This window comes from Lutjanus erythropterus, chromosome 14, assembly GCF_056507025.1.
Source record: "Lutjanus erythropterus isolate fLutEry1 chromosome 14, fLutEry1.hap2, whole genome shotgun sequence".
Taxonomy (NCBI): domain Eukaryota; kingdom Metazoa; phylum Chordata; class Actinopteri; order Lutjaniformes; family Lutjanidae; genus Lutjanus; species Lutjanus erythropterus.
This window is the reverse complement of record NC_139330.1, coordinates 4,992,461-5,004,868: the sequence shown is the minus strand read 5'-3', so window position 1 is coordinate 5,004,868 and position 12,408 is coordinate 4,992,461. Positions and strand designations below refer to the sequence as shown.

General features: G+C 39.8%; 1 protein-coding gene across 1 annotated transcript in view; it reads left to right on the top strand.

Moving 5' to 3' along the window:
• Window positions 1-12,408, top strand: part of dst (dystonin) — a 138,456-nt gene that overhangs the window by 113,497 nt on the left and 12,551 nt on the right. The window contains exons 80-92 of the mRNA XM_084736527.1: window positions 269-424; window positions 571-768; window positions 1,621-1,749; window positions 3,057-3,227; window positions 5,190-5,345; window positions 6,496-6,702; window positions 6,973-7,092; window positions 8,774-8,943; window positions 9,056-9,215; window positions 9,867-10,061; window positions 10,146-10,274; window positions 11,248-11,391; window positions 11,601-11,789. Of these exons, the coding sequence (XP_084592653.1) occupies window positions 269-424; window positions 571-768; window positions 1,621-1,749; window positions 3,057-3,227; window positions 5,190-5,345; window positions 6,496-6,702; window positions 6,973-7,092; window positions 8,774-8,943; window positions 9,056-9,215; window positions 9,867-10,061; window positions 10,146-10,274; window positions 11,248-11,391; window positions 11,601-11,789 (2,124 nt within the window). The remainder of the gene's footprint in view (window positions 1-268; window positions 425-570; window positions 769-1,620; window positions 1,750-3,056; window positions 3,228-5,189; window positions 5,346-6,495; window positions 6,703-6,972; window positions 7,093-8,773; window positions 8,944-9,055; window positions 9,216-9,866; window positions 10,062-10,145; window positions 10,275-11,247; window positions 11,392-11,600; window positions 11,790-12,408) is intronic.

The following is a 12,408-nucleotide window of genomic DNA, read 5'->3' as shown; positions in this document are numbered from 1 at the left end:
GGTTTACTAAACTGAGATTACTTTTTAATTGTGCAACAGAGCTCTGCCAAATTTTATATCTGAATTTAGCTAATCTTAGATTAAATTAATTTTTGTTGGTGCAACTCAGTCTATGAGACATATTTGTGATATACCTCTGCAGCTCCTTGCAGACTAGAAAACAGGCTGAACAATGGATCAAACAGGCTGTGGAATGTGTTGTGTTGTATGCAGGTCAAGTGCTGTCACTCGCTGCAATATCTGATGTTTTAATCTGTCATTAATCCAGCACAAACTGGAGGGAGGCCTTCTGGCACTGGGCCAGTTCCAGCACGCACTGGACGAGCTGCTGGCCTGGATGAGCAACACGGAGGAGCTGCTCACCGAGCAGAGGAAGGCTGGAGGGGACCCCAAAGCCATCGAGATAGAGCTCGCCAAGCATCACGTACGATAAAAACATTTACCACACACACGCATTTCATTTAATCCACAGAAACAGAAGATGCAGTAAATTTATCTTCATTCATTCCAAAATTAACCTTGTCCATCCACCCAACATCTTGCCCTTTCTGGCTGCTTTCGTCTCTCCAGGTCCTCCAAAATGATGTGTTGGCTCATAAGGCGACAGTTGAGACAGTCAATAAGGCTGGTAATGATCTGGTGGAGTCCAGCGCCGGAGAAGAAGCTTCTAGTCTGAAGAGCAAACTGGAGAACCTGAACCAGCGGTGGAAAACCATCATGGAGAAGACGGCACAGAGGAAGCAACAACTGGAGAGTGCTCTGCTTCAGGTATTAAAATTATTTTCATCAAGCCCGGACCTTATTTTTGTTTATTCGTTTTTTTTAATAAACTGTGATTGATTCTTTTCTTCCAGGGGTGCCAGCATGTTATGTCAAAGCCATAAATTGTTTTCGGTGGAGGGATTCCTATCTCCCCCACCCCCTCCTCATTCCTTTTGCTTCCTGTGGAGTTTCTATTCATAACTTTGACATTTAACGGGGAGCTTTGATGTGAGGGGGAATATGAGAAACAGAAATATGAAAGATATGAAAGAAGAAAAGTTTATTCAGAAACACATAATATTTTCCAGGCTGCGAGGATTTTCACAGATGAGGTTCTGGAGTTTTTATCAGAAAAAAATCCCCAAACCCCAATCAAAGAAGGTCTCATTTGGTACCCAGTTAACTTACAAAGTTCAGTCATAACCATTAATGTTTGTCAGAACTGTTCGTAAAGGCATCAGGATATTAAATCGGACATTTTGGGTCGGTGAAACATCCCGAGCACAGCAAAACAATCAGAAAAAAATAAAGAAATACAGACAGAGGTCAGGTTCTCTGCAGATACAGATGACTGAACGGGATTATGTTTATATGAATCTATTTTTAAGGAAAATGTTGCATATTATACTTTTAAATAAAAAAAGAAAACACGTTTTTTATGAATTGTGATCAAAGACTAATTTGTTACATTTCTGGCATTTTAATTTATACTGCTGAATACCGCAGATAGCCAGTTTTGGTAATCTAAATGAATCCGAGGAATTAATAACTCAGACATCCTCCTGTCTGAGCCATAGGTTGCTAACAATGAGTGTGTGTGACACCTTTTGTCCTGACTCAGGTTGTATTGTGTTGTAGGCCCAAGGTTTCCATGGTGAGATAGAAGATATGCAGCAGTGGCTGAAAGACACAGAACGTCAGCTGTTGGCATCAAAGGCTGTGGGAGGCTTACCAGACACGGCCCGGGAGCAGCTTAACGCCCATCTGGTATGTGTTTAACAATATGAAAGGCCGCATGCAGATGGCAGGCTCGTAAGGAGACGACTATGTCTTTTCTGTGTTTTATCTGGAGTGTGAAAATTAAATGACACTGCAAAATACATGAGTGCAGAAGATGATAAAAAGCCTTTTTTAAAGTGTTTCAAATTGATTTGACCATGTCAGACTGTAATGAAATTAGGAATGTTTCCCTTCTTTGTTTTCTTTTTCACTAATAGAAAAACTCAAGACACTTTTGCAACAAATTCTCCCTAAAAGAGCATCATTAGTGACATCTTATGAGAAAAACAGAGAGAAATAACTTAGATTAGGTGGGAGCAATGAAGTACAGAGTCTTTGTTACTGTACTTTAGTAGTTTTTGGGTGTCTGTATTTTATCTGAATATTTATTTTTCTGACAATTTTTTATTTTTACTCCTGACATTATAACACAAATATCTGTACTTTCAGTTCCTTACATTTTCAAAACACGCCCATTACTTTAGTTTTAATATTTTTTAGGGGAATTCTTATTCTTACTTTTCTTTCTTTATTTATTATTTTATTTTGTGTCCCTAAAAGACCGATTCCAACCTAAATGGATGGGACAGTAACAGATAGAAAAGATGATTCCTGATGAAAACAGGCATAACAAGACAAAAAAAAAAAAAAAACGGCATAAAAGACATACGATGTAAAACATGAAGCAAAACATAACAGACGTAACAAGACTTAAAACATTAAACAAAACATAGCAAGATAAAAAAAAAAATACATAAAAGACATAGCTTGTAAAAAGACAAAAGATGCAACAGGACAAAAAACACGAAACAAGGCACAAAAGACGTAACACAATGAAAAAGTTGTAAAAGACATTACAAGTTAAAAAAGAAAAAAAAGATGTAACAAATTATCTTTGCACAGAAACAGCTGATAGAAACCTTTTACTTCTATACTTTCACTTGTGTACAGATGTTGAATCAATACTTCTATTTTTATGAGTCTTTTTTTTACACAGTTGTCTGTACTTGTACTTGAGTAAAGAATCTGTGTGCTTGTGCCACCTCTGCAGATTAGATATATAAATATATATATATATATATTATATATATATATTATAAATGAGTCTCAACATTCCTCACTATGCTCATTCTTTCACCATTTTTGGTTTACATTTGGATTAACTGACTAAAAATAAAGTTCACTGACAGATTCATTGCGTACACTTCAGGCACTGCAGACGCTCACGTTGTTGAGTTGTAATCTAGCCTGTTTGACGAAAAGCATCACTCTCCTCGTGCCATTGTGTCTTTCAGGAGTTGTGTTCTGCCTTCGAGGCGAAGGAGGAGCTGTATCAGGAGCTGCTGAACAAGGGTGAGCAGCTGCTCGCCGTGACGCCCGAAGGTCCAGACAGCAACACGGAGCAGGACCTCGCCAACCTGAAGGACAAATGGGAAGCCGTGCAGGGCAAAGTCACTGAGAGAAAGGTATGAAGTTAAAGTTGTGGTGAGAAGGGTCATGATTCACCACTTCAGCTTCAGGTCCCAGTGAGAGGCCGCTGACATACACTTGAGCCGTGACTCTGCAGCCTTTAATCCCAGTGCTGATAATGAATGGTGTAAGACAGAGTGTTGGCATGGACACACAGGATGTGGTTACACTATAGATCGCAGTGGGCGAGTTGCTGTCTGAGTCAGTGGAACAACAGTGGTCTTGTCTTACGCGTTGCCATGGCGAACACTTGACAAGTGCATAAAATAAATAAAAGAGCTTAAACTAACATTTGAGCCAAATTAAAGACCCATCAGTCTCTATGTTGTTCTTTGGGAAATCTTGTCCTTTGGAACAACATTTTCTCACTTTTGTTGCTACAATAAATAAACATCATCATTTAACACGGCAAAAATATAAATCATCTCTGCCTTACCACTCTCACTCCAGATATGGAGCTCCTCATTCTGGCTGCTTGGGAGTTTGTTGAAGCATTTTGCTTCCTATTTACTTTGGTCCTGTTCCCAGGAATTCAAAGTCTGCTAAATCTTAGAGCGGCACAGAGATGCAGCTGCTGGCCAAAACTCTTTGCAGCAATGTGGCACTCCTCTTGTCTAGTGTGCTCTTTTCTCCAAACAGAAAAGAAATAAGCGCCAGCTATTAAAGGGATACTTCAGATCTTTTGAAGTGGGATTGTATGAAGTACTTATTCACGGTCGGTGTACCTACAGTACGTGGCGGTCGACATGGCCCCAGTTTTGAGAAACGGCACAGAGGCTGAGCAATGTTCTGCTGTGGACAGGTTCAGCAGCAAAACATATTTCATCCACCTACAACAATCAATACCAGTGTAAGTGCATACTATATTTAGTATTTTCATCGCCGTCCCTTGGGGTCAGACAGCCTTTTCCAACAGGAATCCACTGTTGTAGAAGCCAAATATCATTCTCTAAAGTCACCAGAGTTTCTGGTCTACTGCTGCCTTGATTGGTTAGTTTGTTTGGGTTATTGTGTGACTTCTGTGAATCTGAAAAACACAAACTCCAGGTCAAACTTCAAAGTCACACAATAACACAAACAAACTAACCGATCGAGGCAGTGGTAGATCAGCATGTCCTGTGTTTTGTGAGATAAAATTACTGATTTCAGTAATGAAGTTTGGTTGGTTTGTTGACGGCATGATTGTAGATTTTGTACATTTTCACACCAATAATCATTTTATCATTACTAATTAATAATTTTTTTTCTTTTTCATTTACTTTTGTTTTTTTCTCATTTTAAGTTGAATTTTTCATCCTTTCTGAAAAATTTGCTCTGCCAGACAAAAATATGTCAAATGAGGCACAATTACTATTGATTAATTATCGATTAATACATTTTTAATTGGTTAGATTAACATCAATTAATTGATTAATGATTTATCATTAATATCCCTAATGGTAGTAATGGTAGTAGCTAATGGTTAAGTACCTCGTACAAACCCACTTAAAAAAAAACATACTATCCCTTTAAACTGCAGTTCTATATTTAGTGAGACTTTCAGCATGACCCACAATGGATGAGACAAACACATTTATTACCCATAAGTCTCATCAAGTTTGTAATGTCATTAGCGCAGTGTTTCCGGTCATGTGATGAGGCTGCGTCGGAGACCTCGGCTGGATGTTTTTCAGCAAACAATGTTTCACTCATTCAATTAAAAGCTCATCACTCGCTCTCTGCTTCAGCATCAGCCTCTCCAGAGATGTTAACTTCCTCTATATAAACAGAGGTCATGTTTGGCACGACTGAAGTGTAACTGTGTTTTTTTTTTTACTTCCCCTCATCATCTAGTGTTGTAGCAACCGAGCAGTTTGTTTTCAGCTCTGTGTATTATAATGTGACACAGGTTGTAATAAAGACAACAGGATTGTTTCCGGCCCCCGCGTGTTGAGTCTGATGATGTGTTGTGTCTGCAGGTGAAACTGGAGGAAGCCTTGACGCTGGCCACGGATTTCCACAACTCCCTGCAGGATTTCATCAACTGGCTGACGCAGGCTGAGCAGACGCTGAACATGGTTTCCCCTGCATCGCTCATTCTGGAGACCATCATGTTTCAGATTGATGAGCATAAGGTAACGTTTGTGCAGACGATGACACAGCCTCTGGAGCGAAATGAAACACAGATGACAAATTAATGTTGTTTTCTGTTGTTGCTTGTGTGTGATTGCTTTTTTTTTTTAAACATTATATTAATTGTTTTTTGGCATTGAAGGAACATTCAGCCATACATACATTAACATTTATAATCACCCCACTCCTACACTCAACATCAAGTATTCAGGAGAAAAGAGAAAAAATGAGAGAAAAAGAACAGAAAATATGGGAGAAATAGACATATATTTATACATAAAAATATAAATAAATAAATGAAATAATATACAGAAAAATAAAATAAATTATGACAGTATATACCAAGAGTTCTTGTACTTTTTAGTGGTGGTGCTATTTTATTTATCAGTTTTACTCATTCATTTTAGCTGGATCACTTTCAACAGTTGCATAAAACATTCTTTTTATTGATTTTGATTTTCAAAAAGAAATAACAACAACTTAGTCCCATAAACTGAGTGTTTGCATAATGGGTCGAGGAAATTACACACTCAGTCACTAAGTCATTCATCCAGTCACCAGGGCACAGAAGTAATAAACGTTTTACACGAACAAAACAGTCCCTCATATCAGGCCGTTATTTTCATGCCAACCTGCATGTAATTCCTAATAGATTCAGTGGTTTCTTCCACAAATACATCTCAACTTCTCTAAAGTGACAACATCTTATTTCAGAGATTTCCACAATTGAACAGGAGAGTCGTAGTTTTTCTAGCCAACATTAAGACTAAATTGAACTGTTTTGGCTCCTGAGTAGGCACATTATGAATGAATGAATGGTCCTTGTGTGATTGTGTTTACTGTTTTCCTGAAATGGAAGCATTTTTATTTATTTCCATGCTTTCATCCAGCTGCTGTGATAGTGTGTAACTTCTTTAGCCAGTGGAAAATGATATCAGCATCATATACAAAAGAGAAGTTTATGTTTGCTAATCCACATTCGAGCCAACGACGACTCAGTGACTCTGTCTGTTTTGTCCTTCATTGCAGAGCTAATTAGCACATCAGTCACATGAATCACATTTCCTCCTCTGTCAAATAAAAAGCCTGCTCTCCCTTTTGATATCATAACACCTGACCTGAACCTCTCTTCTCTCTGCTGTGTTTGTACAGATGTTTGTGACAGAGGTGAACTCCCACAGGGACCACATCATTGAACTGGACAAGACAGGGACGCATCTGAAGTACTTCAGCCAGAAACAGGATGTGGTCCTGATCAAGAACCTGCTGCTCAGCGTGCAGGGCCGCTGGGAGAAGCTGGTGCAGCGGTCTGTGGAGCGAGGGCGTCTGCTGGACGACGCCAGGAAGAGAGCCAAACAGGTACTGTTGTGAGTTTGAAACAAGTATTGTTTCACAGCTGCGAAGACTTTTTTTATTATCACTGGAACGCTCTGGAAACAGTATACGAAGCCTGTTTCACATTCTGTCTGCAGCTTATTACAGCATTTTCATTAGTGGGAGCCTTTTTCTGTTTCTTGGGCCTGAAAGCTTAATCATGTGAACATTTAACAGGACTCGGCAATAAATCAAGTGAAATCATACCTTTTTCTAACTGTGTTACACTGTTTTTGTTTCTTTCTACTTCATTAGTTCCATGAAACTTGGAATAAACTCATGGAGTGGTTGGACGAGTCTGAGAAGACGCTGGACTCAGAAGTGGAAATTGCAAATGATCCGGACAAAATCAAGACACAGCTGGCTCAGCACAAGGTGACCGAGCATCGTTTTATCACAGTTTACTGAAGGAAGAATGAGAGTCGAAAGAAGCAGGACAGAGTTTCACTCATTTAATAGAAACTACGTCTGCACCCAAACCATTTTTTAAGTTTATTTTATGAATACAGGCAAATAATACACATAAGACTCATGACAACTCAAAACAAAAAGAATAAATAAGGTAAATACAGTCAATTAGACAAAAACAGAAGCAACATAAACCATTTTGAAAGGATCCCTTCTTCTCTTTACTACAGCAGATCTTCTCCCATTTCACATTACATTGTTCTACTTTGTAATGGTTTATAGCAGCTTTTTGCAAAAGAAACTGGCTGGAATGTATTTTTAAGACAACTTAAATTCAGTTTAGTTCTTGATTGAGCTTTAAATATAACTATTTTACCAAAGAAAATCATTGTATTTATTATCTGGGGAACGTCTTGATCCAGAACTCCTAATATATTGTTTAAAGGTATAAATTTAAAGTTAATGTCAACTGGCCAATTTTGGATGTTAGTCCAGAAACTTAGAGCATAGACAGTAGAAAAACAAATGCAACTTGTCTTCCTCTTCATTATTACAGAATCTATATAGTGTTGATTGTTTGATGTTAAACAAATTAACTGTAAAAAGAACTTATATGTAATTTTCTTTATCTTTATTTTAGCCATTTTTGACACTGTGTAATGGATGAACGGACTTGCTGTCTGTATCCACAATACCGTTTCTCTGGAGTGTTTCTCACAAAAAGTGCTTCCCATTTATTAACAACTCTGAGTTCATCCATATTCCTTGATTCTGGATATCATCTGGGGTGTTTGGAGGGTGATACTGGAAACTCAACCAGGCTATCAACGCATCTTTAAAAAAGGAGAGAGATTTGCTAATATTCCTTAAAATAGCCATTCAGAATGGTTGGACTTAAGATGAAAAGATGGAAACAGTTTACTGCCAAAGAAGAAGTACACAGAAGATAAATGTGACTTGTTCCCCAGACTCTATTAAGGACGCTTTTAGGGATGAACTCATTACCACAAGATTTTTTTTTAGGTTTAATCCACCATTTTCCTATGATCTGTATATGTATTGCCTTTTAACCTTGTCAGACATATTATTCCAGAGGAACTTGGTAAAAAAAAAATCTTGCAGGAATTATGAGACAGCACCATGTTTACTGTGCAGTGCAAGAGAGTTGGAAGCAATTCCAACAGTGAAAGCTATTTATGGGAATTACAGTATCTACCGAACGCATTAGTCGTGCATTTGCTTGCGTTACAGTCTACCCGGTCCCCTCTTGTTGTTTCCACAGTGTTATGCGGGGATGTTGTGCTAATCCTATCATAATCCCACGATGGACCAAATGTATCAGGGTTGACCTTGCTTTTGGATACTTTTAATCTCTGTGGAGCAGCGGCTCTTGAGTTTTGACCCCCTTTTTGTTTCCCTTCACAGAATACTGTCTTCTTAATCACACCACACACACATAGATTAGGATACTGGCTGACATGCCAACACTAGCAGAGAGAAAATCCGCTGAGATGGTTCAACTGTAACCCTTAAAGACTTAAAGCAATCCGCTACACTGTGCTATTGTCTGCTTGTTCATTTTCTAAATAGAAAATAACTTTATTGGTTGGATGATTGACTTTTTGATGACAAGGTTTCTGATTCACAGGAGTTCCAAAAAGCTCTGGGCAGCAAACACTCGGTGTATGACACCACCACTCGAACAGGGCGAGCCCTGAAAGACAAGACCTCCCTTCAGGATGATAATCAGAAGCTGGACGACATGCTGAGTGAGCTGAGGGACAAATGGGACACTGTCTGTGGCAAGTCAGTAGAAAGGTAAGGATGCATCTCCTCACGTTTGCTGCAATATTTCACTCCTGTTATAAACTAGTCTGACCACCTCAGCGGACCTCTTCCTTCATCATCAATGATTTGTGCCATCCTGCAGGCAAAACAAGCTGGAGGAGGCCCTGCTGTTCTCTGGCCAGTTTACAGACGCTCTCCAGGCTCTCATTGACTGGCTGTACAGAGTGGAGCCTCAGCTGGCTGAGGACCAGCCCGTGCATGGAGACATAGACCTGGTTCTCAACCTGATAGATAATCACAAGGTAGAAAACAACACCAGACCACAACACAGCCTCATCCAAAGCTGTAAGAATGTCCCACTTGATCTGCTGATTGTTGATCTGCTGGCTGAATGGTGGTCTTTAGCAGCAGCATTGAAACCAAACTTCAAAAACAAGAATAAAAGTTTTCACTGCTGCATTAACACCGCCCTGCCCTTTCTTCACTGATTGTTTCTCATCACAATAGAAAACAAAGGACACCTAAACCACAGCAGGGTTGGTCCATCAGTTCAAACAACAGATGGATTAACATTGTAGTACCTTTCCACTGAGAGTTCTTTGAAGTTTTCTGGAAGTTGATGCTGTCATGTTTGCTCAGTGTCAGTGTTATTATTAATAATAACTGCACAGGAACAATCTTGTTTTTGTTACACCAACAGCCCTGATGAAGTTGTATGTATTTTATAACCCACAAATAAAATATTTGTTTTGTCACGGTAGCACCACATAGTCAAAATACCATACCAGCGTACATTCTATCCTGTTTATACTGTCTAACCGTTCTGACACTCGTCTTACACGCATCAGACACCATGATGTCCTGGAAAAAAAGGAAATCTTTCAACTGCTTCTTATCGTAAGTAAATAAAAAACTGTCCTCTGACTGTGTCCTTTGCTGATTGGTCTCTGCAGGTTTTCCAGAAGGAGCTGGGAAAGAGGACGGTAAGTGTTCAGGCCCTCAAACGTTCAGCCAGAGAGCTGATCGAGAGCAGCCATGACGACTCGTCCTGGGTCAAAGTCCAGATGCAGGAGCTGAGCACTCGCTGGGAGACGGTGTGCAACCTGTCGGTGTCCAAACAGGCACGGCTGGAGCAGGCCCTCTGTCAGGTACCGTCCTCAGTCCCCTACAGACTTTAGATCGAAGGTAAACTGACCCTGTGAATCTGACTGATCTGTGTGTTCCACCTGCAGGCTGAAGAGTTTCACTCCACCGTTCACATCCTGCTGGAGTGGCTCGCTGAGGCAGAGCAGAGTCTGCGTTTCCATGGCAGCCTGCCTGATGATGAGGAGGCTCTGCAGGCGCTCATCGAACAACACAAGGCAAGCAATAAAAATATTTATGTCTTTCATCTTAAAGGTACTGCAACATTTTCACCATCAACCATAACTTATTTTCAACCATCACTTGTGACCCAGTAGACGTGTGGTGGTGGCTGTATCTGCAAAGACCCTGCAGCCCTCCACCTGTATTTACTTTTTCTCTCATTGTTTTGCTGTGTTCAGGTTTCACCAGCCTAAAACGTTGATGTTCGACGTCCTGATGCATTTAGGAACAGCTCAGACAAATCCTACTGACTCTATCCTAAAGCAAAACCTTCAGCTTATAGATAAACGTTATATTTTGACAGTTTTGGTTGCTGGCATGTTTTAATTGTTAAGACCCTGGGCCCAGTTACATAAAACTATTTAGATAAAAATATTTAGGTTTTCCATCAAACTTTCATCTAATGGTGCCTTAGGAAAAAATTAGTTGTATAAAATCACTCTTAGGATTACCTTAAAATGTTGTAGGTAAATCCCTTTAACTTCTAAGTATTTGCCCTATTTAAGTATTCCATTATGTGCCGCTAGAAGGTCTTCAGTGACCATTTCCTTACAATTTTTTTAAGGAAACTGGTAACAGAAGTGCACATGTGCTGTAACATGACAGTAACTGTTGTAATTCTGAACACTGAGGCGAGGAGTAAACCAAAGAGGCTTTATACAACACTCTTAACTGAACCCCTTAGTTTAGAGAAATATTCAGCTTAAAGGACAAACTTAAAACTTAAGATGGTTTATGTGCCCAGGCCCTGATTGTGTAATTTCTGCATGTCTGCAGCGAGATGCCATTTCATCTTTTATGCCAAAAATGCAGTATTGTAGATATTTTCTTAACTATGATCTCATCTGATTGAAACTGTTCTGCCTTGTTCCAATATTAAAACAACCTCATGAGCAGTGTTTAATTTTTATGTTTGCTGAAAATAATCCAATTTTACATCTCAACTCTTTTCCATTTGCTACTTTTAAGGAGTTCATGAAGAAACTAGAGGAAAAGCGAGTGGCTCTGAATAAAGCAACCAGTATGGGGGAGGCGATTCTGACCATCTGCCATCCAGACTCGATCACAACCATCAAACACTGGAACACCATCATTAAAGCCCGGTTTGAAGAGGTCAGTTCACAGCTGCATGCTCATACATACATGCTTTTCAGCTCCGTCATACCCACAGGTATGACCGGACTACACCAGATTTACCATGAAGATTAGTTTAGTGGTGGACAGCTGCCCTGTGTAGCTTAGCATAACACTTGTACGTGCCTCATCACACGTCACCCTGTCTCTGTACAGTATGAGTGATGTGTGTGATGTTACTGTTACAGGTGCAGGCGTGGGCCCGGCAGCACCAGCAGCGACTGGCTACGGCTCTCACTGAGCTGTTAGCTACTCAGGAGCTGCTGGAGAATCTGCTGACGTGGCTCCAGTGGGCTGAGACCAACCTCAACGATAAGGACAAGGAGCCGCTTCCGCAGGAGATCGAGGAGGTCAAGAGCCTCATAGCAGAACACCAGGTAAAGGAAAACTGCAGAGAAAAACAATTCTAGCATAGTTTCATTTACACATACACATTTGTCTGCCTTCTCTCCAGTATGGTACCTAAATACCACTTGTCTTGTAAACTACATCTCAATGTCACAAAAAAAAAAAATTAAAGAAATTACCCAGATGGCTGAATGCACACTGTGCATGTTCTATGGGCCAGAGTGGCAGACTAACGCCGGCCAAGCCAGCTAACTTCTGGTTTAGCCCTCCACTAACTTGAAAGGGGGTGAAAATTTCATTGTGCAGCTCATTTTGTCAATTATCTACCGTTTTACAGCTGGTTCTTTCACAATATAAACCCACAGAAGAAAAGCTTTTTTATCTGCAGAGCATCATGTGACATTGTCTGGTGAACTTCTGTTCTGAGTTCTGCTAATTTCCAGTATCACAGATCTAAAGTGACCAATCAGAGCCTCTTGGAGTTATAAGGCTTTGAATTCAGTGCTACATGCTGGGTGGTTTCTATTTGTTTTGCTAATTGATATTTTCTTCTGTTGTATTTTTGTGTCATCCAGTAAACTTGCCTTGCATGAAATATATGATCATATTTTGATTACATACTTTTATCTTGGGGGAAATATGTGAGGC